The sequence below is a fragment of the Myotis brandtii genome, unplaced genomic scaffold (assembly GCF_000412655.1).
Source record: "Myotis brandtii unplaced genomic scaffold, ASM41265v1 scaffold1040, whole genome shotgun sequence".
Classification (NCBI taxonomy): domain Eukaryota; kingdom Metazoa; phylum Chordata; class Mammalia; order Chiroptera; family Vespertilionidae; genus Myotis; species Myotis brandtii.
Window position 1 is genome coordinate 386,357 of NW_005353498.1, and position 21,060 is coordinate 407,416.

Genomic DNA, 21,060 nt, shown 5'->3' on the forward strand with positions numbered 1-21,060 from the left:
CTCTCAAGTTTGAGTGCCAGGCGGAGAGCGGCGTTGGACTCCGTGGATGAACATCGAGGGCGGAGGTTGGCTGGGCAGGCTGGGCGGCAGGGGCTCTGAAGAGAGAAACGAGGCGCGCTCTGGGGCTGGGGCTGGGGCTGGAGGGTGGCGGGAGGGCAGCCCCCCAGCTGCGCCTCCTACCCTAGTTTCCCTGTTTGGATCCGTTCGGGAGTGTGATCCGGTGTGGATAGGTCCAGGCCTGGGGAGAGACTCCAGTGCTTCGATTTTTTATTTTTAACAATTTTATTGAGGATTCATTTATATACCATACAATGCATGCCTTTTAAGGGTACAAGTCCATTATTTTTTAATAAACTTACCAAGTGGTGCAGCCATCACCATGGTCCAGCTGTAGAACTTTGCATCACTCCAAGGCAGTGGTTCTCAACCTTCTGGCCCTTTAAATACAGTTCCTCATGTTGTGACCCAACCATAAAATTATTTTCGTTGCTACTTCATAACTGTAATGTTGCGACTGTTATGAATCGTAATGTAAATATCTGATATGCAGGATGGTCTTAGGCAACCCCTGTGAAAGGGTCGTTCGACCGCCAAAGGGGTCGTGACCCACAGGTTGAGAACCGCTGCTCCAAGGAGATCGATGCCCCCTTCCCCTTTGCAGTCTTTCTCAGCCCCCACTCCTAACCCCAGCAGCTACTGATGTGCTTTCTGAGTCTATAGATTTGTCTTTTCTGGTGTTTTGCATCTAGCTACTTTCACTCACTGTAATGTGTTTGAGATGTATGCCTACTATCTGTATTGATATTTGTTCTTTCTTATTGCTGAATAGTATTTCACTGTCTGAATGGACCTCAGTTCTCATCCATTCTCTAATTAATGGACATTTGGGTTGTTTTCTCTTTTTGTCTATTATGAATGATCACTGTTATGAATATTTGCATATATTTTATTTATCTTGGGCCACATGGAGTGGAATTGCTGGATCATTTGGTAACTATGGTTAACCTTTTGGGGAATTACCAGATATATTCTAAATTGGTGACTGCACCATTTTACAATATCCCCTCCCCAACAGTGTATGAGGGTTGCAATTTCTTTGCTTCTTCACCAATGCTTGTTAATTATCTATCTATCTATCTATCTATCTATCTATCTATCTATTTATCTATCTGGTTATAGCCATCCTAGTGGGTGTGAAGTGGGATCTTATAGTATTTTTTGTTTGTTTGTTTGTTTTGTTAATCCTCACCAGAGGATATTTTTTCATTGATTTTAGAGAGAGTGGAAGGGAGGAGGAGAGACAGAGAAAGAGAAACACCGATGAGCACTTGGATTGGTTCTCTCCTGCACGCTCCCTTGGGGCCGGAGATTGGGCTTGCAACTGAGGTACATGCCCTTGACCAAAATTGAACCCAGGACCCTTCAGTCCGAGGGCCAACACTCTATCCACTGACCCAAACCGGCTAGGGCAGGGGTGGGCAAACTTTTTGACTCGAGGGCCACAATGGGTTCTTAAACTGGACCAGAGGGCCGGAACAAAAGCATGGATGGAGTGTTTGTGTGAACTAATATAAATTCAAAGTAAACATCATTACATAAAAGGGTACGGTCTTTTTTTTTTTTTAGTTTTATTCATTTCAAACGGGTCGGATCTGGCCCGCGGGCCGTAGTTTGCCCACGGCTGGGCTAGGGCAATCTTATGATGGTTTTGATTTACGTTTTGCTAATGGCTAGTGATGTTGAACATCTTTTCAAGGGTTTGTTGACGATTTGCGTATCCTCTTTGGAGAAATGTCTGTTCATGACCTTTGCCTATTGATTTATTTTTAATTGTGTGTATTTTAAATATGTCTATTTTAGTTGTGGTAATGTACATAACATGAAATTTGCCATTTTAACCATTTTTCCATTGGTTATTTGTAAACCTAGGGAAGATTTCAGAACAACTAGATGCCAGAAAACCTGGCCTGGTGGTGGTGCCTCCCCACCGACTCACACAATGGGCTGGGCTGAGTCACCTCCTGAGCCTCACCTACAAAATGTTCATACAGATATTTGTTGATGTCGTTTCAGCGCAGTGTGGAGACAACCCACGGTTCCGCACACATCTCCCTCGTTCCTTTGTTTCCCGCCTCATTCCTTTTAATGGCTGTATAGCGTTCTATCATCTGAATGCTGTCTCCTGGACTTTCCCAGGTCTCTGTGGGTGGGTTTGGATGTTTATGGCTACAAACAATGCCACCATGTCATTCTCTAAAATTCTCTTTGCACATTGAGAATGTTCATTGTAAGTACATTCCCAGACATGGAATTCTCAGGTCGTGAGATCTGTGTAATTCACATTTTCTTTTTTTTTTCTTTTTAAAATATATTTTATTGATTTTTTACAGAGAGGAAGGGAGAGGGATAGAGAGTTAGAAACATCGATCAGCTGCCTTCTGCACACCTCCTACTGGGGATGTGCCTGCAACCAAGGTACATGCCCTTGACCGGAATCGAACCTGGGACCTTCCAGTCCACAGGCTGACACTCTATCCACTGAGCCAAACCAGTCAGGGCTGTAATTCACATTTTCATTGCTGTTGCCGAGTTTCTCATTAAAGGGTGCAGCAAATACACACCCATCACACCGTATTTCTTCATCATTTTACACCTTTAAAATCTTTGGAAACCTCTGTAACTCTGTAAATCTTGCAGTCAATCGCTCCTGTTCTTCTGGGGCTCACAGGAACTTCAGAATATGATGAAAGCTCTGGTCCTTCTCCTCAGAAAAATGTACTCCAGCTTGTGTACATAATATATGGCTGACATTTGTTGAGGGGAGGGTGCTGTGTCTGTCCGTAGCTTTCCCCTCCTTCCAGGTCAGCGGTTCTCATACTTTTACTGAAATAAGATTTTTCTGGGGAGCTCAAATACACTGACAGTGTCTGTGATTTTTGAAATCCTCACCAGAGAATATGGTTTTATTGACTCTTAGAGAGAGAAAGAGAGAGAGAGATATTGAGAGAGAGGAACATCCATCAGTTGCCTCTGGTACGTGCCCAGACTGGGAATCGAACCTGCAACTTAGGTATGTGCCCAGGCCGGTACCGAACCTGAAACGTTTTTGGTGTATGGGACTATGCTCCCACCAGCAAAGCCACCCAGCCAGGGCCAGATTGTGTGTGTGTGCGCATGTGCGTGTGTGCGTGTGCGTGTGTGTGTGTGTGTGTGCGCGTGTGTGTTTTAATATATATATTTTTTATTGATTTTAGAGAGGAAGGGAGAAGGAGAGAGGGATGAAAACATCAATGTTAAAGAAATAGAAACATAAAAAAAAAATAAAAAAACAACACACATCAATGTTGAGAGAGACGCATTGACCGGCTGCCTCCTGCACGCCCCCTACTGAGGATCGAGTCCGCAACCTGGGCATGTGCTCTGACTGGGAATTGAACCGTGATCTCCTGGTTCATAGGTCCTTGCTCAACCACTGAGCAACACCGGCTGGGCCAGATTGTAACTTAACAGCTCTTTGTTAGAGAGTTGAGGACGGATCAAAGAGGAGCCCTGCCCGACTGGCACGGCTCAGTGGTTGAGCATCGACCTATGGACACAGTTTGATTCCTGGTCAGGGCACATGCCCAGGTTACAGGCTTGATCCCCACTAGGAGGGCGTGCAGGAGGCAGCCGATCAGTGATTCTCTCAACATTGATGTTTCTATTTCTCTCTCCCTCTCCCTTCTTCTCTGAAATCAATAAAAATATATTAAAGAAAACAAACAAACAAAAAAACAGAGGAGCCCTGACTTGGGTTTAGCGGAGAGTGGGAGTCACTCAGCGTAGAGGGGGAATAACTGGAGGCAGTAAAGCTTTGAATTTGGCTCACGTGCTCACCCACCAGGTGACCTTGGCCGGTGACCTAACCTGTGGGGGCTTTGTTTTCTACACTTCCTGTACGAAAGGGGGTGACAATAATTGACTCACAGGGTTGCTTGAGGATTAAATGAGATAACGTAGCTCTGAGCAGAGTGCTGGGTACACTGCTGCAGCCTGAGAAGTGCTAGCTCTTGTGTTTCATAACTAACATCTCATTTAAGACCTGGCATGAAAGTGGTAGGTAGCCCTGGCTGGTTTGGCTCAGTGGATAGGGCATCGGCCTGCAGACTGAAGGGTCCCAGGTCGATTCCGGTCAAGGGCACATGCCCGGGTTGCTGGCTCGATCCCCAGTGAGGGGCGTGCAGGAGGCAGCCAATAAATGATTCTCTCTCATCATTGATGTTTCTCTCTCTCTCTCACTCTCCTTTCCTCTTTGAAATCAATAAAAAATATATTTTTAAAAAGCAGTAATTGCTTAAATGGTACCAAGTGTCTGATCATTTTCCTTGTCATCAGGCTTGCAGGGAAGGCTGTCTGACCAGACTACAAAGAGGTGGTTTGAATGTGTGATACGTTTTCTTTCTTTCCTCCTCAGAATGGCTTCAACAAGAAAAAACAGCCATCCCATGCGGGATATCTCTGGTGATTTCAATGATATTTCCTTTGAAGATTCAAAGATGGAAAAAATAAAGAACTTGAAAATCAGTAGGAATCTTACCAAAATAGCTCCCAGTCATAGCAGATTTCTAAAAAGAAGCCAAACTATGGGTGGACAACACTTCTTCCCGAAAGAGGATGCTGGGCTGGGGAGTGGGCCCTGGCTGTCCTCAGGGAGCCCCCCGACCACTGCCTCAAAGCTCAGGACCAGCGCCGCGCTGCGGAAACTGGCCCAGATCGAGTCCAAGATCATGAACCGGAAGGTGCAGATGGACTTGTCTGACATGGAATCCAACTCGAAGACCTCCAAGGACAGCCTTCCCTGGAGAGCAGACAAAGTGCCTCCTCGGAGTCCAGCTGAAGTTCCTTCACAGAACACAGACAAAACCTCCCAGAAGCAGGCCCGTGACATTCCTCTCGCCGAGAGCCACACGCCGCGGGGGAAGGGCAGTAGGTTCCTGAAGAAGAGAGAGCCAGCTGTTGAAGAGCTTTCTCCTGCAGCCCGTTTTGGGAAAGAGAGGACTATTTCAGCACCCAAAGAGAAAGCACCCGTTAGAAACCTGGGTTCGCCAGACAGTGACGAAGAGGAAATGAAAGAGTTGCTGGGAAGCTTGATGGAATCGTTCAGAGGAAAAGAACCAGGCACGAATCAGGGCTTCACCAGCGCCAGAGTCATTGGGAAAAAACAAATGGAACTGTTCTCGGTAAGGTTTGCAGGCATCTGTTTTCAACAGTCTTTGCATTTGTACCTTTATGTCATAGCACCAGAGACTCTTGATGGCAGGTGTCACCCAGAAGCCACGTGAGAACAGGGTTTGAGGAGGAAAGACCATCACAGCTACCTGTTGTGGGCCTGCTCTGTAGGGGCTGGAATTTGGGACACGTTAGGCAGTTTTGCAATAACTCGTAACTGTGTACACCACAGGGCAGCACTTTGTCTGACGGACTGAACATCAGCAGTGATAATGCCATAGGCCAGTGGTCGGCAAACTGCGGCTCGCGAGCCACATGCGGCTCTTTGGCCACTTGAGTGTGGCTCTTCCTAAGCCTTAGGAGTACCCTAATTAAGTTAACGACAATGTACCTACCTATATAGTTTAAGTTTAAAAAATTTGGCTCTCAAAAGAAATTTCAATCGTTGTACTGTTGATATTTGGCTCTGTTGACTAATGAGTTTGCTGACCACGGCCCTAGGCAATCCATGCCTACTTGTCATTTGTATCGCACAGGAATCATTAACCTGGGAAGGCTGTATTTCCATTTTTTTAATTGAGATGAAAGTCACATAAAATTAACCATTTTCAAATGAACAGTTCACTGGCGTTTAGTACTTTCACAATGTTTTGCAACCACCGCCTCTGTCTAGTTCCAGAACATTCTTATCATCCCCGAAGGGGACCCTGTATCCATGAAATAATCTCTCCCCATTTCTCCCTCCCCCAGCCCCTGACAACCACTGATCTGCTTTCCGTCCCCATGGATTTGTCTGTCCTGGACATTTCATATAAATGGAATCACACAACAAAGGGCCTTTGGTGTCTGGCTTCTCTCACTCAGCATGGTGTTTTCAGGTTCATCCACATTATAGTGTGTGTCAGTGCTTCACTCCTTTTGTTTTTGTTTTTTTGTGTGTTAACCCTCACCTGAGGATATTTTTCCCATTGTTTTTTACAGAGAGTGGAAGGGAGAGGGAGAGACAGAGAGAAACATCGATGTGAGAGAGACACATTGATTGGTTGCCTCCTGCATGTGTCCTGACCCGGGTGGGGGGCTGAATCTATAACCCAGGTACATGCCTTTGACCAGAATCGAACCCATGACCCTTCAGTCCATGGGCCGATGTTGTTACCACTGAGCCAAACCGGCTAGGGCTCACTTCTTTTTATAGCCGAATAATATTCTATTGTGTGGATGGACCACATCTTATTTATCCATTAATTCATTGTGGGCATTTGAGTTGTCTACCTTTTGGGCATCCTGCTGCTATGAGCTTTTGTGTACAAGTATCTTGAGTGTCTGTTTTCAGTTCTTTTGGGTAAATAGCTCGGAGTGGAATTAGTGGGTCCTACAGTAATTTTATGAGTAACTTATTGATGACCAGTCAAGCTGTTTTCCACAGCGGCTGCACCATTTTACACTCCCACCAGCAGTGTATGAGGGTTCCAGTTTCTCCACATCCTTGCCAATACTTATTTTCTGTTTTGTGATTATAGCTACCCTAGTGCAGTGGTCGGCAAACTGCGGCTCGACAAACCATGGCTCACGAGCCACATGTGGCTCTTTGGCCCCTTGAGTGTGGCTCTTCCACAAAATACCGGCTCTTCCACAAAATACTGACTTCTGCACATGGGCCACGAAGTTTCAATCGCACTGTACGTGCGCGCCTGCACATGGTATTTTGTGGAAGAGCCACACTCAAGGGGCCAAAGAGCCTCATGTGGCTCACGAGCCGTGTTTTGCCGACCACGGCCGTAGTGAATACTAAGTATTGGGAAGGCTGTGTTTTATGGGGAAACCCTCTGCATATTCATTTTGGTTCTGTTGAAGGTCCCAGCTATCATAGATCATGTACTTAGGGGCCTTCATTTAGAAATGTGTAATTAACAGTATGTATTTGAAGGCGAAGTGATATTTCTGATTATTTGGGGAGTATTTTTAATTCTAACATTATCTTGTCTAAATGTTGTACCTTGACTTCCAGAGATGAGGGGAGAGAGAGAGGGCCACTGAGGGATGAATATCTGGTCTAGGAAGCCTTGGTCCCATGCACCCTACTAGCCACGTTGTCAAATGATAAGGACTTACTTACCACGCGTTTGGTAATTTTGTTTCTCTTATTTCTGCCAAAATAGGATCAGATCCCAACTCAACCGAAACTCCTGTCACTATCCAGTGAGGACCTTTCCAGCGCAGAGCCACCTGGGACAGCACATCTGCCAGCTTTCCAATTAGCAGGCGGGACTCTTCGCAGTGTGCGCTCAAGAGCTCACTCCCCACAGGCTCACGTTCCCGGGGACGCAGCATCCGGCGCGGCGTCAAAGCCGGAGCCCTCCAGGGAGGCACGTGGCAGGCTCTCACCCTCTCCCGTGAGGGGTGGGGCCGGGCCTGCGGAGGAGTCGCTCTCGGAAGCCTCTGACGACAGCCTGAATGGTAACTCGCAGCCCTGGGCAGACAGGGCAAGGCCTCCTTGGGGTCCCCCCAGGATGGTGGTCACAGGCTGTTGTCACCGGGGTGCATGGTCGGCCTTGTCACCCCCTGTACCCCCTGACCTTCCCTGAGGGGCCAAGTCAGATTTTTGTTCTGTCTTTTTTATATATATATATTTTATTGATTTTTTACAGAGAGGAAGGGAGAGGGATAGAGAGTTAGAAACATCGATGAGAGATAAACATCGATCAGCTGCCTCCTGCACACCCTCCACTGGGGATGTGCCCGCAACCAAGGTACATGCCCTTGACCGGAATCGAACCCGGGACCCCTGAGTCCACAGGCTGACGCTCTATCCACTGAGCCAAACTGGTCAGGCCTCTTTTTATTTTTTAAGTCTGTTTTTAGAGAGAGGGGAAAGGAGAGGGAGAAACATCAGTGTGAGAGAGAAACATCAGTCGGCTGCCTCCCGTTCGCACCCCGACTGGGATGTGGGAATGTGCCCTGACCAGGAATAGTGTGACCTTTTGGTGCATGGAACGACACTCAGCCAACTGACCCACACCAGCCAGGGCTGTTCTGTCTTTAATCTCGTCATCCAGAAACCTGACCAATTATAGAGCAATAGCCCAAATCCTCCTAGAAATCCTTCTAGAGCGGCGGTTCTCAACCTGTGGGTCCCGACCCCTTTGGCGGTCGAATGACCCTTTCACAGGGGTCGCCTAAGACCATCCGGCATATCAGATATTTACATTACGATTCATAACAGTAGCAACATTATAGTTATGAAGTAGCAACGAATATAATTTTATGGTTGGGTCACAACATGAGGAACTGTATTTAAAGGGCCAGAAGGTTGAGAACCACTGTTCTAGAGCCATGTGCAAAAGAGAGGCAACTCAGTGCTCCTTTTTGTGAAAGAAATTTACCTCCTTTCCTTTTTAAATTTGGAAAAGAAAAACATCTCTAGTCAAAGACATTTCCACATTATTTAACACTTTTATTTTAAAATTGTGTGTCTTTAAGAAAGAGGAGAAAGCAAAGAGATGTGCTGCCAGCGTGGGTTTCTTCCTTCTGGGGAGCTTGATCCTCAGATCTAAACTAAAGAACTGTCTGTGGTGCCTGCTGTGTTCCTGCAGGACGACCAGCAGAGGCCAGCCTGCCCCCGGGTGCCAGGTGACTGACTAACTCGTGACTCCGTTGAAGGGGAGGAAAAATAGATTGTTTCCTTTGCCCCTTCTAGGTTCTCCACTGCGGCTCTGTAACAAAAGACAGGTGAGCCCTAGCCGGTTTGGCTCAGTGGGTAGAGCGTTGGCCCGCAGACTGAAGGGTCCCGGGTTTGATTCTGCTCAGGGCGTGTACCTTGATTTGCAGGCTCGATGCCTGGCCCTGGTTGGGGCATGTGTGGGAGACAGTCAGTCTATGTGTCTCTCTCACATCGATGTTTCTCTCTCTCCATCTCTCCCTCTCCCTTCCACTCTCAATGGGAAAATATCCTCAGGTGAGGATTAACAAAACAAAACAAAAAGACAGTTGAACAGGAGGAGGGCATGACATAGTAAATAAATATTTAGTGTAAGTTGTACATGACATGGGAGCCCCGTAAGGAAATGAAGACCCGAGGGACTGTTAGCCCCGCCTGTGTGTGCTGGGTTCGGAGAGGAGTGGAAAGGCCTGGAAAATGTGACCGGACAAGAGGAAAGGAGCGAAGGCCGTAAACTGAGCCAAGCCTGCTCTTTGGGATTCCCCAGGGCCCCTCTGTCTTGGCCACGGGGGTGCTCCCTTCCTCTGGGTAGAGGGACGGCCCCTCTCACGACCTGCTGCCCGGAGAAGGGCAGGGCCCTTGCAGCACCTGCCAACTCTCAGGTTCTTTCAGCTTGAAGTGCTCAGTGTGCCAAGGTGCCACCCGGGGGTGAGGGGAGGAAGAAACACTGCCAACTGAAGCCCACCCCTCCCGCCGCCCAGGTTCGGTTAGGGCCAGAGAACGCAGGGGACCGGTTTAGGCTGTGGATATGAGAACACCCCTTTGAGCCCCTCAGGGGCTGCCAAATGCCACTGGACGCCTGGCCTATTCTGGCAGGATCCTTGGGCCTGAGGGGCTGGTAGGTGGGTATTCCCACCATTCTGGCCCCACTGCTGCCTGGAGGGGTCTGTCCTGGTGGCCAGACCCCGCCCACCCTCATCCAGTTGCAGCCTCCAGGGAGGGAGGCAGCTGGGAATGAGTGGTGAGTACGAGTCCGAGTTTGGGGTCTGACATACCTGGGGGACCTCCTAACTCCACTGGTTATTGGTGGTGCAGGCTTGGCCTTTCTGTGCCTCAGTTTCCTCATTTGTAAAGTGGGACAGAGCCTAGTCCATGAGACAGTGCATGTGGAGTGCCTCCGCTGGCCCTGCTTCACACGTGAATTTAAAGATTGGCTGATGTGACAGTGATGTTACTTCTCAGCCAGTGCCAGCACTGTTCCACGTGCTCAAGGCCATGATCTCCCTGGGCCGTTGCCCTGGGCCAGCTGGGAGGGCCCAGCTCAGAGGTGTTGTCTGTGACTGCATGTTTGGACCTATCTGCCATGGGAATTGAGATGACGGTTAGTGTGAGAGGAGGAGGGGCGAGTCCTCGGGCTGGAATGTCAGGCTGGATTGGATCTGGTCTTTCGGTGGGTAGGTGGGGAGGCCATTGGGCGCAGCCCCTCAGCTGGCCTTTCCAGAGAGAATAGGAGCTTGTGCTCCTCTCGCCCACCGCTAGCTCTTGCCTCCTGCCCAGAGGGCCCTGCTCCCATCTGTTCCTGCTAATACCTTAGCACTCACACCGTCCGGCCTTGGCAGTCGGCCAGCTGGAGTGCCAGAATGCTCATTCGGTGCCAGCTCCCATGTCCTTAACTTCTTTAATGAGAACCTAGGATGCATCAGGCCCAGCCTCACATCTGCCTGAGGGGCCACTCCACTAGGCCCTGCAGCCTTCTTCCCATCTCCCCCAGAGGCTGGGTGGCCCTCCCACCCCGCATACTTGAAGCACACTGGCCCCCATGCATCTTCATTGCATCATGATCATCTGCTCATCCATCTAACCAGGACCCAGGAGGCCCAGGGTTTGTTTTATAAATGTTTATCAGAACACGACACAGCCACACACGTTTGTTTACACCTTGACTGTGGTGGCTTTCACACATTAAGGACAGCTGAGTAGTTGGGACAGAAACTGTCTAGCTTTCAAAGACAAAAATATTTGTTTTCTAACTCTTTTTTAAAAATATCTTTTTATTGATTTCAGAGAGGAAGGGAGCGGGAGAGAGAGATAGAAACATCAATAAGGAGAGAGAATCATTGATCGGTTGCCTCCTGCATGCCCCACACTGGGGATTGAGCCCACAACCTGGGCATGGGCCCTGACTGGGAATTGAACCATGACCTCTGGGTTCATGGATTGCTGCTCAACCACTGAGCCACACCAGCCAGGCTGCTGTCTAACTCTTTAGAGAAAAAGTGTGCAGACCCCCTGGACTAGCTTACTGAGCACAGGGAGGGCATGTCTTCCCATCTTCCTATCCCTAGCGCTTAGCCCGGTGCCTACAACACGATGGCAAACATTTATGGAGCAAATCAATGAGTAAATATTATCATGTTACGTTTTTAATTACAGATTTTAGGATAAATGTTTTATCCCTTGATGATCTGGCTCCAGCTGTCAACACGCAATCGGACTTGGAACAGAAAGTAAGTACAACTGTCTAATTTTTCATTGTAAGTCATGACTCAGGAAGGTTTGCAACTGTTACACTTCCTTTAGGTCAGCAGTTCTTAACGGGGTGATTGTGCCCCCAGGGGACACGTGGTGATGTCTAGAGACATGTTTTGGTTGTCATGACTGCGGGGGGGGGGGGGGGGGGGGTGCTGGCGTTGAGTGGGTGGCTGCTGGGCTGGGTGCTGCTCAGTGCCCTGCCCGGCACAGGACGGCCCCACTGCAAAGAACGTCTGGCTCTCAGGGGAGACCCTGACTTAGGTGATAACAGGATGAAGCTACTTAATACCGTGGACAATTACAGCCCCATGGAGTCCACCCCATAGCGACACCTGCCCGACTTGTTCCACTGCCCCATTGTGATTCTTGCCGTATTAGTGACCACCTCAATATCCAAGGCATCTAATAATACACAATAGTGACACCTCAACAGATTTCACTCATGTGCTCCCTCCTGAAACCATCGGTGTTACGTGCAGCAGCCCGTGCTGGAGCAAATCAGGAATCCCACTCAGTGACTCCCCCGTACACAGCTCATGCAGGACAACGTGGGCCCTCGCCTGGTGGGCCCCCAGGGGCACCGCACCCCGTCGAAGGCAGTGGTATCTGGAGCATGTTCATCACTCGAAGACACTTTCCAGTTATCTCTGCTGTCCTTTGTTTTAGGAAGGAGGTCGGAGGGAAAAGGCATCCAGCAAAAGCCCCGGGTCCAGGGACCCCCCGACAGGAAGCGAGGTCTCGGAGCACCTGAGCGAGCCCTCGGCCTCCTCTGCTGCGCCCCAGCGTGCTGCTAGCCGGCGGCCGATGTCTGGGGAGCCTATGGCCAGCACGGTGAGCTGGGCTTATTCGGAAGATTTCGAGAAATCTCCAAGTCGGACAGCATCAGAGCCAACGACCCATTCTGAGGAGTCTCTGGACAGGACGTTGGCCACTTTGTCTGAACTCTCTGCAAGCCTACAGATAGACCACCCCCCACCAACAGGTGCCTCTCGGAAAAAGTGGGCCCAGGATGTGACAAGAGTCACGGTGAAGGAGCAGGCTGTGCAGACCCTTGACCCCGCCTTCACCTACCAGTGGACAAAGCGTAAGTGTGAGGCCGGAGTGGCCGAGGATGGCGGCGCAGGCCACGGTGGCAGTGACGGGCACTCAGGCTGTGCAGTGGGCACCCTGGAGGCATGACAAGGAGCTCCAGTGTCTGGAGTCTGGCTATTGTGGGTAACTAGCTGGGGGTGCTCGGTGCCCTGCTTTCCTCTTACACAGATGAGGGGCAGCTGCCCTAGGTGTTTCCTTCTCTTCCGAGCACTCAAACATTATGAGTTTCCAGAATCACTGACCGAGGCGGTAGTTCTCAACTGGAGTGATTCTGGCCACGGGGGACATTGGCAAGGTCTGGAGCCGTTTGGGGCTGTGGTGGCTGGGTGGAGGACAGGAAGGCTGCTAATGCCCCGCAGTGCCCAGGACACCCCCACCAAAGAGTGATGTGGCCCAAATGTCAGTGGTGCCCAGGGTGAGCCTGGGGGAGCAGCATTGCGACAGAAACTGTCTTCAAGCAGCTCCTGGGGCCGGTGCAGGTCTCCCAGGGCTGCACTAGCTGGTGGTCTCAAGTTGGTGTGTTTGGGTGGATTCTCTCCTGTGGTGCAGGGAGCCCTTCTCATCACGCCCAGTATGACTTTCCAGACATTTCTCTTGTCCCCAGTGTCAGCCTTGGCCCTTCTGGAAAGAAAGTTCCCTTTTTTTTTTTGGTTAATCCTCGCCCAAGGATATTTTCCCATTGATTTTAGAAGAGAAGGAGAGGGATGGAGGGAGGGAGCAAAAGAAACATAGATTGGTTGCCTCCTGACGGGCCAGGGATCAAACCCACAACCCTGGTACGTGCCCTTGACCAGGAATTGAACCTCAGACCCTTCAGTATGTGCACCAACACTCTAACCAATGAGCAATGCTGGCCAGGGCAAAAGTTCCCTTTCCTTTAAGCATTGTCTTGCTCCCTTGTCTAGACAACATCCACAGCATAGACCGAGCTGGTTCCTGGACTGAGCAAGTGGGTATAATTCTCCTGGACCGGTTCATTTAGATTGGGGGCCTTAGCCTTACTGCAGCCATTGCTCCAAATCCGGCCACTTACCCCTCCCCCTTTTTCCTCGGGACAGAGGCTGGTATGGCGACCATCGGGCCAGCCCTGGGAGGTGCCTATGTGGACCCTACACCCATCGCCAGTCATGTTGTCAGCGCAGATGCAATAGAAGGTAACAGCCCAGCTCGGGGGGTCCTTGTGGTGAAGTGGATGCATTTCATCTGCAAATCACCCCCACCGTTGGAAGTGCGGCACCCCCTTTAGTGCTGGGTGTGAGGAATCGGTTGGTGGGGATTGTCATAGCCATAGGCAGCTGCTACAGTTCCTAGAATCCCAGACGATAGACCAGTGGTTCTCAACCTTCCTAATGCCACGACCCTTTAATACAGTTCCTCATGTTGTGGTGACCCCCTAATTTCCTTGTTACAAATTGAACATAATTAAAGCATAGTGATTAATCACAAAACCAATATGTAATTATATATGTGTTTTCCGATGGTCTTAGGCGACCCCTGTGAAAGGGTCGTTCGACCCCCAAAGGGGTCGCAACCCACAGGTTGAGAACCGCTGTGATAGACTGAGTGATCAAGAACCCTCCATCTGTCTCGCCAAAGGATACGAATGTCAGACAAAAGAGGAAGGTTATAAGTAACACACCTCTAAGCCTCTCCATTCACCAGGCTATTTTTATTTTGTATATTCCCCTTTGAGCCTTTTAATCCAGAATCCATTATTTGTTTTTCCTCTGAAGACACTCAGCCAGTACTGTGACTGGCCTCCTTGCTGAGTCTGGGGGAGTCACGGAGCCTAGGGAGACCCAATCCAGCCTGGGGTGGGAGGAAGGCACGCAACAGTCCTCCAAAAGCCTTTTTCTTAGGGAGCCCATGGGGCCACTGATAGCTCATGTGACACCAGCAAGGTTACACTAGTACTTGTTATTTTCCCCCCATTTTAGTTTTCTTAATATTTTAAAAATATGAAGATATTAAAATATAGTAATTGTTACAAAAGAAATGTTTATATGTTTAAAAAGAGATTTTTAAAAACTTAATATTAACCTTGAAGATTTTTCCATCTATATATATATAAAAGCCCAGCAACCAAATGGCGGAACAACCAGAACAACCGGTTGACCAGTCACTATGACACGCACTGACCACCAGGGGGCAGATGCTCAATGCTTGGCTGACGGGGATGGATGAGCAGCGCTCCCACAGCGGGTCGATCCCCGCAGGCCACGCCCCCCCACCAGTGCACGAATCCATGCACTGGGCCTCTAGTGTTACTATATATTTGAATAATGATCGTTTTTAACACTTGCAGTTTTAATTCTAATTGTTTATTAAAAATTTTGTTTTAATTACGTGTTTAAAAATGCATAAGTCAAATTTACCCCCTTCCTCATATTTTTTAAAAAATATATATTTTAATGATTTTTTACAGAGAGGAAGGGAGAGGGATAGAGAGTTAGAAACATCGATGAGAGAGAAACATCGATCGGCTGCCTTAGGCTGCCTCCTGCACACCCCCTACTGGGGATGTGCCCGCAACCAAGGTACATGCCCTTGATCAGAATCGAACCCGGGACCCTTCAGTCTGCAGGCCAGCGCTCTATCCACTGAGCCAAACCGGTTAGGGCCCCTTCCTCATATTTAAGTGGATAGTGGGTAGTGTAAATAGATTTATATTGTGCAACTGCACATTTTGGGTGTCAGTTTACTAACCTTTCTGTGTGTTGGATGTGGAGGTGAAGACTTCCGAATCTGCCCAAGAGGTGAGCATTCTTGACATGCAGCTCTGAGGTTCACACACATCAGGAGAAGGCAGTTCATTTATTAGAGACAGACAAAAGGCAAGGCCTTCACTACTTCCCAAGGTGGCATTGCTTCTGGAAAGTATGGAGACATAGCAGAAGGAGTGGGGCATGCAGAACACCTGGGCCCAAAGCAGCTGATGTTGACAGGATGAGGGGACTGGGGTGGGGATGGGGGGACGGGCCCAGGGGCCGCTCAGTAACTCGGTGCTGGGGGCAGCCCTGACAGCTTACAGCCCGGCCGTGTTCGCCCTCAATGACATGCTTAAGCAGCAGCTGAGCCTGACGCAGCAGTTCATGGAGACCAGCCGGCACCTGCATGGGTCCCTCCTGCAGTCCCTGGACCAAGACGCATTCCACTACCACACCCTGGAGGAAACCAAAGAGGTGACACAGCTGCCCCCCATGGGAGAGGGAGGGCAGGCGGGGCTCCGACCAGGGGGACAGCACTCAGCCCAGGGCAGCAGGGGTCCTTGGGCCCAGCCACCTTCTGTCCTATGGGAAGGAACCTGCTCTCTCCTTGTCCACGACAAGAGCCGGTGTGGGGCCGAGGCGCTGACGGCCAGCCTGGCATGCACCAAAGCTGCCCCGCTCTGAGTGACCTCTGACCAACGGTGGCCTCCTTGGTGAGGGGTGCTGTCCCTCCAGACTCTTCTCCTGAACCACCCAGCGTGATGGCTCTTCTCAGTCCCATGGGCTGAAGCTCAAGGGATGACACACTCACCTCTTTTCCCCTCCAAACATTTAATTTTTGTCTGACCACACAAAGTCTATTATTTTATAAAAAGTTACAGAGAGATGTAACTTATATAGTCCTCTGTAATTTCAGAGATAATTAGTACAAGCTTGATATATTCTGTACACTTTTCTTATGTAAAATATGAACTATTTGATGTGTAATATGTCACGTTATAATACACAATATATAAAATACATTACAATGTACTAGGTATATTATATATTACATGTATACTTCTTTATAGGAATGGCATATTATATGATCTGTATGATTTTAAAAATAATTTTATCTACCGATATTTCAGTATGTATTTCTAAAAAATAAGGACTTTTTAAAAAATAGTCACAGTACCATTATCATACCAACACCCAATTAACTTTATATTGTTTGAAATCCAGGGTTCAGATTTCCACTTATCTCATAAAAGTTGAACATGTTCCTATTTTTTTCTTTTTTTTAAAAAAAAAAAGTATATTGATTTCAGAGAGGAAGAGAGAGGGAGACAGAGTCAGAAACATTAATGATGAGAATCACTGCTCGGTTGCCTCCCGCACACCCCACACTGGGGATCGAGCCCACAACCCAGGCCGTGCCCTGACCCAAATCGAACCATGACCTGGTTCATAGGTTGATGCTCAACCACTGAGCCATGCTGGCCCGGCCGTTGCTGTTTTTTTCATCAGGATCCAGACACAGTCCATGCATCAGGATGCCTTCTGTCTATTTAGCCTCCTCATCTGGAAAAGTGATTCTCAGCCTTGAGCAGTGTAGCACCCAAAGTCTGTGACTACCCAGGTGGTTGGCAGCACGGTGGCCCACTGGGGACCCACTTTAAGAACCACTGCTCTACCCCCCCCCCCATCTCTTTTGTTAGAGAAGACAGGTTGTTTGTCTGACAGCCTCCCACATTCCGGACTTTGCTGGTTGCACCCTGTGGGATCCCTTTTGCTCCTCTGTTGGACGTCCATCAGTTGACTGGACGTAGGTGGTGATCTGACCACGTTGCTGTCCACAGCCTACCATGGCTCCTCGCTGCCCGCTCTGGGCCCGTGTCCTGAGAAGGGCACCCAGCCCTCCTTCCTTCCTGACAGCAGTCACTCGTCCTTTCAGACTCAGTCAGCCAGGGCTCATCTCTCCTTGGTTCCCACAGCGTTATCACATGGCATCTGTCATTTTTTGTCAGCGTGACCAGGAACTGCTGGGGACGGGCACTGTCTTCAGCACCCAAAGCCCCGGTAGGCTGAGGCGTGGTGGTGACATGTCCCTGTCTGTCCTCTGCTCCACAGTACATCAGGCACCACAGACCCGCCCCACTGACCATGGAGGACGCTCTGAGGGAGGTGAAGAAGGAGCTGTGAGCACCACCAGGTAAGGCTTGGCTTGTGGTTCCAACAAGCTGGTCTAGTATTCCAGCCGTAACACATTAGCGTCCAGGGGATATTTAATGTGGGAGGGGGCAGGTGGCACCTAGGACGCACCTGAGTGCTTTCCCCTCCCAGCACCCAAGACCAGTGGAAATGGACCATAGACCAGTGGAAATGGAACCCGGTGACGTTACCCCTCATGGCCACAGAGGCTGCCAGCCTGTCTGGAGCCCCGGGGAACGGCTCCACCTGTCCCGGCTCTGGCCTCCCAGTGAGCTGAGGTCAATGGGCATGAGAGTCCCATTTACTAACGAGGACACAGGGCCAGGGGTCCATCCCGGGGACCTTGGTGTGAGACACCAGGCAGAGCTTTTGACCTGAGCCTACAACTCAGTCCACACTCAGACACCCCTCCTCCCGTCTGAGCCTGAGCACACTTCTGAGCTCCACACACCGAGAAAAAGGTCTTTATGAAAAAGTCTTTATTTGAAGGCAAAACAGTAAAACCCACAAGAAATTGTTAACAGCACGTGTTTATGCTTTATATCCTGAATTAGACACATTTAAACAATTCACAGCTACAGGAAACCTAGAACAAAATCAAATATTTTATCACATCAGGTTGAAAAGTTGGAGGATTTTGCATGTTATCGAAAAGAATTTTTTGAAAATGTTTCTGTACAAATAAACGGCACCACACCCCGCTGCCTGAAGATACTAAGTGCAGCTGATCCCAGTGTGGCCCCCGTGGCTCCCTCCAGGCCTCACCTCCTTGTGGTTGCAGGGGGTGGGTGGGAAAAGGAAGTGACAGAGCAGGAGGCATGGCCTGTGGCTCCTCCCCACACTGGGTCTGAATGGACTATTGCACGCAAGTGCTGGTGTCGGGGTTCTTTTAAGTGAAAAACACAAGTAGACATTAAGGGCACAGATCCTCCCCGGGGACCATTCTGTGACCTGAAGATGTCTCAGATCCATCTCCTTAGGTCCTTTTCTTTCTGGAAATAACAGCAAATGGCTAACGTTTAAAAAAAAATTCAACTTAACTAAAATAACTAAGAGCCAGTATGTCTTGGAGGAATCAAGTTTCAAATTATCGCACTGGGGATCATCTTTGATCAACATGTTTTTAAAAACTAAACCATTTGGAGTAAAAATGAAAACCCTGTTTAATGTTGCAAATCAAGGTTTTGTTTTTCCTTTGTTAAAGAGTGAGCAGTACTAGCGTCTGGCCTGAGCTTTGTCACGACGTAAGTGGGAGGTGCAGGTTGTAGAGCTGGCCCGCTGCACCCTAGTCCGGCACCTGGTGTGCGCGCCCAAGGCCTCCTCCACACATGCTTGCTGATTTAAGCGGAGACTCGCATCTGACTGGGAAGAGACGAAAAATCCATTCCTACAGGTGTCAAGGATTCTTGTCCAGGGGGTGAGGCTCATGTTTCTCGCTTCACTGTCCAGGGAATGAGTGCAGGGTGTCCTCATGTGAATCTTTCTTCTATGTGAAAGCTGGTTTGCCGGTGGGGCCTGTGCCTCCCGCAGTAGAGCATGGCACTGGTCACTAGGTATGCTATGGCTGTCCTCTTCTGTAGCTCCCCAAAAATGGAGGCTGTGAGAACCGAGGTCCCTACCATCTTCCACATCCAATAAGCCAGGAAGGTCCCACTTGCCAAGCTGCCGGCGGATGGCATAGCTCCTCAGCACACCTACTTGCACTCGTCCCTGGCCTTCATGCGGGCGATGAAGGAGTAGCTCTTGTTCCTGCGGTAGTTCTCGTAGGGGTCGTCCAGGGCCACACCCACACCCTTGTACTGGTCCCACTTATCCCGCACGTCCCCCCCCTTGATGGGGTCCTGGATCCCTTGCTCTTTCACGCCGAGGCCACCAGATCCACTCCAGCCTGAGGAAGAAAGAGGGGTGAGTGGTTACGACCTCAAAAACTGCAATCTGGTGCCTTTATCCTGACACAAAGTTAAGTAGGAATGCATTTGGGGAGGTGAGTAACATGCATAAATGCTGTTTATAAGCACACAGCTGGTAAAGAATGCCCAGCAGGCTCACCCTCTTTCAAAGACAGGGTGGTGAGCTGGGACTTCCTCTGACGCCATCATCCCCAACCTCAAAATCCCAGAACAAGTTGTTCTTCCCTGGACCTTACCCATTTTCACCAGCATCTGATGTCCTTTGTTCTCTTCCCCAAGCCTGGAGTCAGGTATAGGAGGTGCTGAATTAGAACCTAGACCAGCTGAGGAACTAAAATTAAGACAGGTTACATCTTTTAAAAATGAGCAGGTATATTTATTGGAATGAAAACTTAGAATATTACAGGGTGTGGCATATGAGAACAGTCACAGTGCAGGATGGACACACACACACTTGTGTCTCTATTATTCTTCATCCTCTTCACAAGCCTGATAACGGGAACTGTCTAAGGTGATTGCCCCGCTTCACACTGCAGCAAGGGTCACACCAAGCCCCTAAAATGGTTAGAAACAGAGCCCAGCCACCACCATGTGAGATAAGGAAGTGCCACTGTCACTTCGTTAATGCTTGCGTGTCCCTGAGGCCCTGTGCCAGCAGGGACCACCAGGAGCATGTCTTCTAAATGACATTTCAACATTCACAGCAAAGCCTCAGAGGTTCCAGCGCTACCAGCAGGGCACTGGACAGTTAAGACACAAATCTTACGGCGGAGTGGGGCTCCTGGACCGTGACCGACGTCTCCTGCCTGGGGAGTATGACTTGGACCTGGAGCGGGAGCGGGACCTCGAGCGGCTTCTTGAGGAGCGGGATCGGCTACGGCTCCTGTTGGAGCAAAGTTGTGGGGGAGAGCCCAGCGGGTCAGTTGGGCAGCCTTGAAGCCTCAGGCTCAGTCCCCGAGAGGTGGTACCTGCCTACCTGGAGTGGGAACGGGAGTAGGAGCGGGAACGGGAGCAGGAGCGTGACCGTGACCTGGAGTATGAGCCAGACGACTTGGAAGACCTCGAGTTGGAGCGAGAGGAGGAGCGCCCTCGGCTTTTGGATCTGCTCCGAGACCGTGAGGGTCCGCTGCAGGGAGAGGCTGGTGAGCTGGAGCTGGCACCTCTCAGCTCCCACACAGGCTGAGCCTGCCACCCCCACCCGATTTCAAATGACCCCAGGGGTACGGACATGCCATTCACACCACGGTGTCACTTTCCTAAACAGCTCGGTGAATACAGACCAAAGCCAACTTCTCTTGTGCTGGTGTTTTAACTCAGGCTTATGGGAAGGGCTCCTAGCACCTTTAACATAGGGGCTAGACCCAAGAGCCAGACAGAGGCTAGACCTGACTTTGTCTATGATTGGGGGTGATATCGTATGTTTTATGACATTAGGTGTTGGGGGCATGATCCAACATGTCAGGGTGTGACAGAACAGTGTGTCTGGTTCACTCTAAGCCAATTCATGACAAGACTAGCCAGGGAGGCATGATGACTCCATACAAGTCAGCAGGGACGCCCTTACCTGTTCCTCTTTTCCTGGCCTTTCCGCCGTCGGGCCCGCATTTTTGCTCGGAAGAACTCGTAGAGGCCATTCTGCTCCCAGCCTTCGCTGTAAGACGGGCAATGTGACCACACGTGACCACGCCAGCCTCCTTCCCGAAGGGCACTGGGAAATCTCCTCAGGAGGGAGGCGGCTACCTCCTACCCACAAGCCCCA

At 49.7% G+C, this 21,060-nt stretch overlaps 2 protein-coding genes across 5 annotated transcripts in view; one reads left to right on the forward strand and one right to left on the reverse strand.

The window, feature by feature from the left end:
- Nucleotides 1–20,093, forward strand: LOC102253921 (chromosome unknown open reading frame, human C19orf44). 2 transcript variants are annotated; one of them, XM_005856686.2, is made up of 9 exons: nucleotides 1–65; nucleotides 4,454–5,219; nucleotides 7,368–7,665; nucleotides 11,300–11,373; nucleotides 12,065–12,482; nucleotides 13,549–13,644; nucleotides 15,506–15,672; nucleotides 17,311–17,392; nucleotides 20,006–20,093. In XM_005856686.2, exons 2-8 carry the CDS (start codon nucleotides 4,455–4,457, stop codon nucleotides 17,380–17,382), a joined length of 1,890 nt encoding a protein of 629 aa, XP_005856748.1. In that variant the 5' UTR covers nucleotides 1–65; nucleotide 4,454; the 3' UTR covers nucleotides 17,383–17,392; nucleotides 20,006–20,093. The 2 variants fall into 2 exon arrangements, with proteins under 2 accessions (XP_005856748.1, XP_005856746.1); XM_005856684.1 differs by lacking the exon at nucleotides 20,006–20,093 and adding an exon at nucleotides 19,789–19,872.
- Nucleotides 17,854–21,060, reverse strand: part of CHERP (calcium homeostasis endoplasmic reticulum protein) — a 19,057-nt gene continuing 15,850 nt past the window's right edge. For 2 of the 3 annotated variants that reach the window (XM_005856682.2, XM_005856683.2), the window contains exons 13-17: nucleotides 20,866–20,952; nucleotides 20,278–20,427; nucleotides 20,068–20,184; nucleotides 19,538–19,632; nucleotides 17,854–19,279 (exon numbers count right to left, since the gene is read on the reverse strand). In XM_005856682.2, coding sequence (XP_005856744.1) covers nucleotides 19,086–19,279; nucleotides 19,538–19,632; nucleotides 20,068–20,184; nucleotides 20,278–20,427; nucleotides 20,866–20,952 — 643 coding nt within the window. In that variant the 3' untranslated portion in view covers nucleotides 17,854–19,085. The remainder of the gene's footprint in view (nucleotides 19,280–19,537; nucleotides 19,633–20,067; nucleotides 20,185–20,277; nucleotides 20,428–20,865; nucleotides 20,953–21,060) is intronic. The other variant, XM_014538219.1, reaches the window with a different exon arrangement.

What these genes read in the sequence shown, in the direction of transcription:
- LOC102253921 (XM_005856686.2), top strand. Translation starts at nt 4,455, where the DNA reads ATGGCTTCAACAAGAAAAAACAGCCATCCCATGCGGGATATCTCTGGT. An exon ending in CAGCGCAGATGCAATAGAAG is followed by an intron (nt 13,645 to 15,505) that starts GTAACAGCCCAG and finishes TGCTGGGGGCAG; the next exon opens with CCCTGACAGCTTACAGCCCG. An exon ending in CCCTGGAGGAAACCAAAGAG is followed by an intron (nt 15,673 to 17,310) that starts GTGACACAGCTG and finishes TCTGCTCCACAG; the next exon opens with TACATCAGGCACCACAGACC.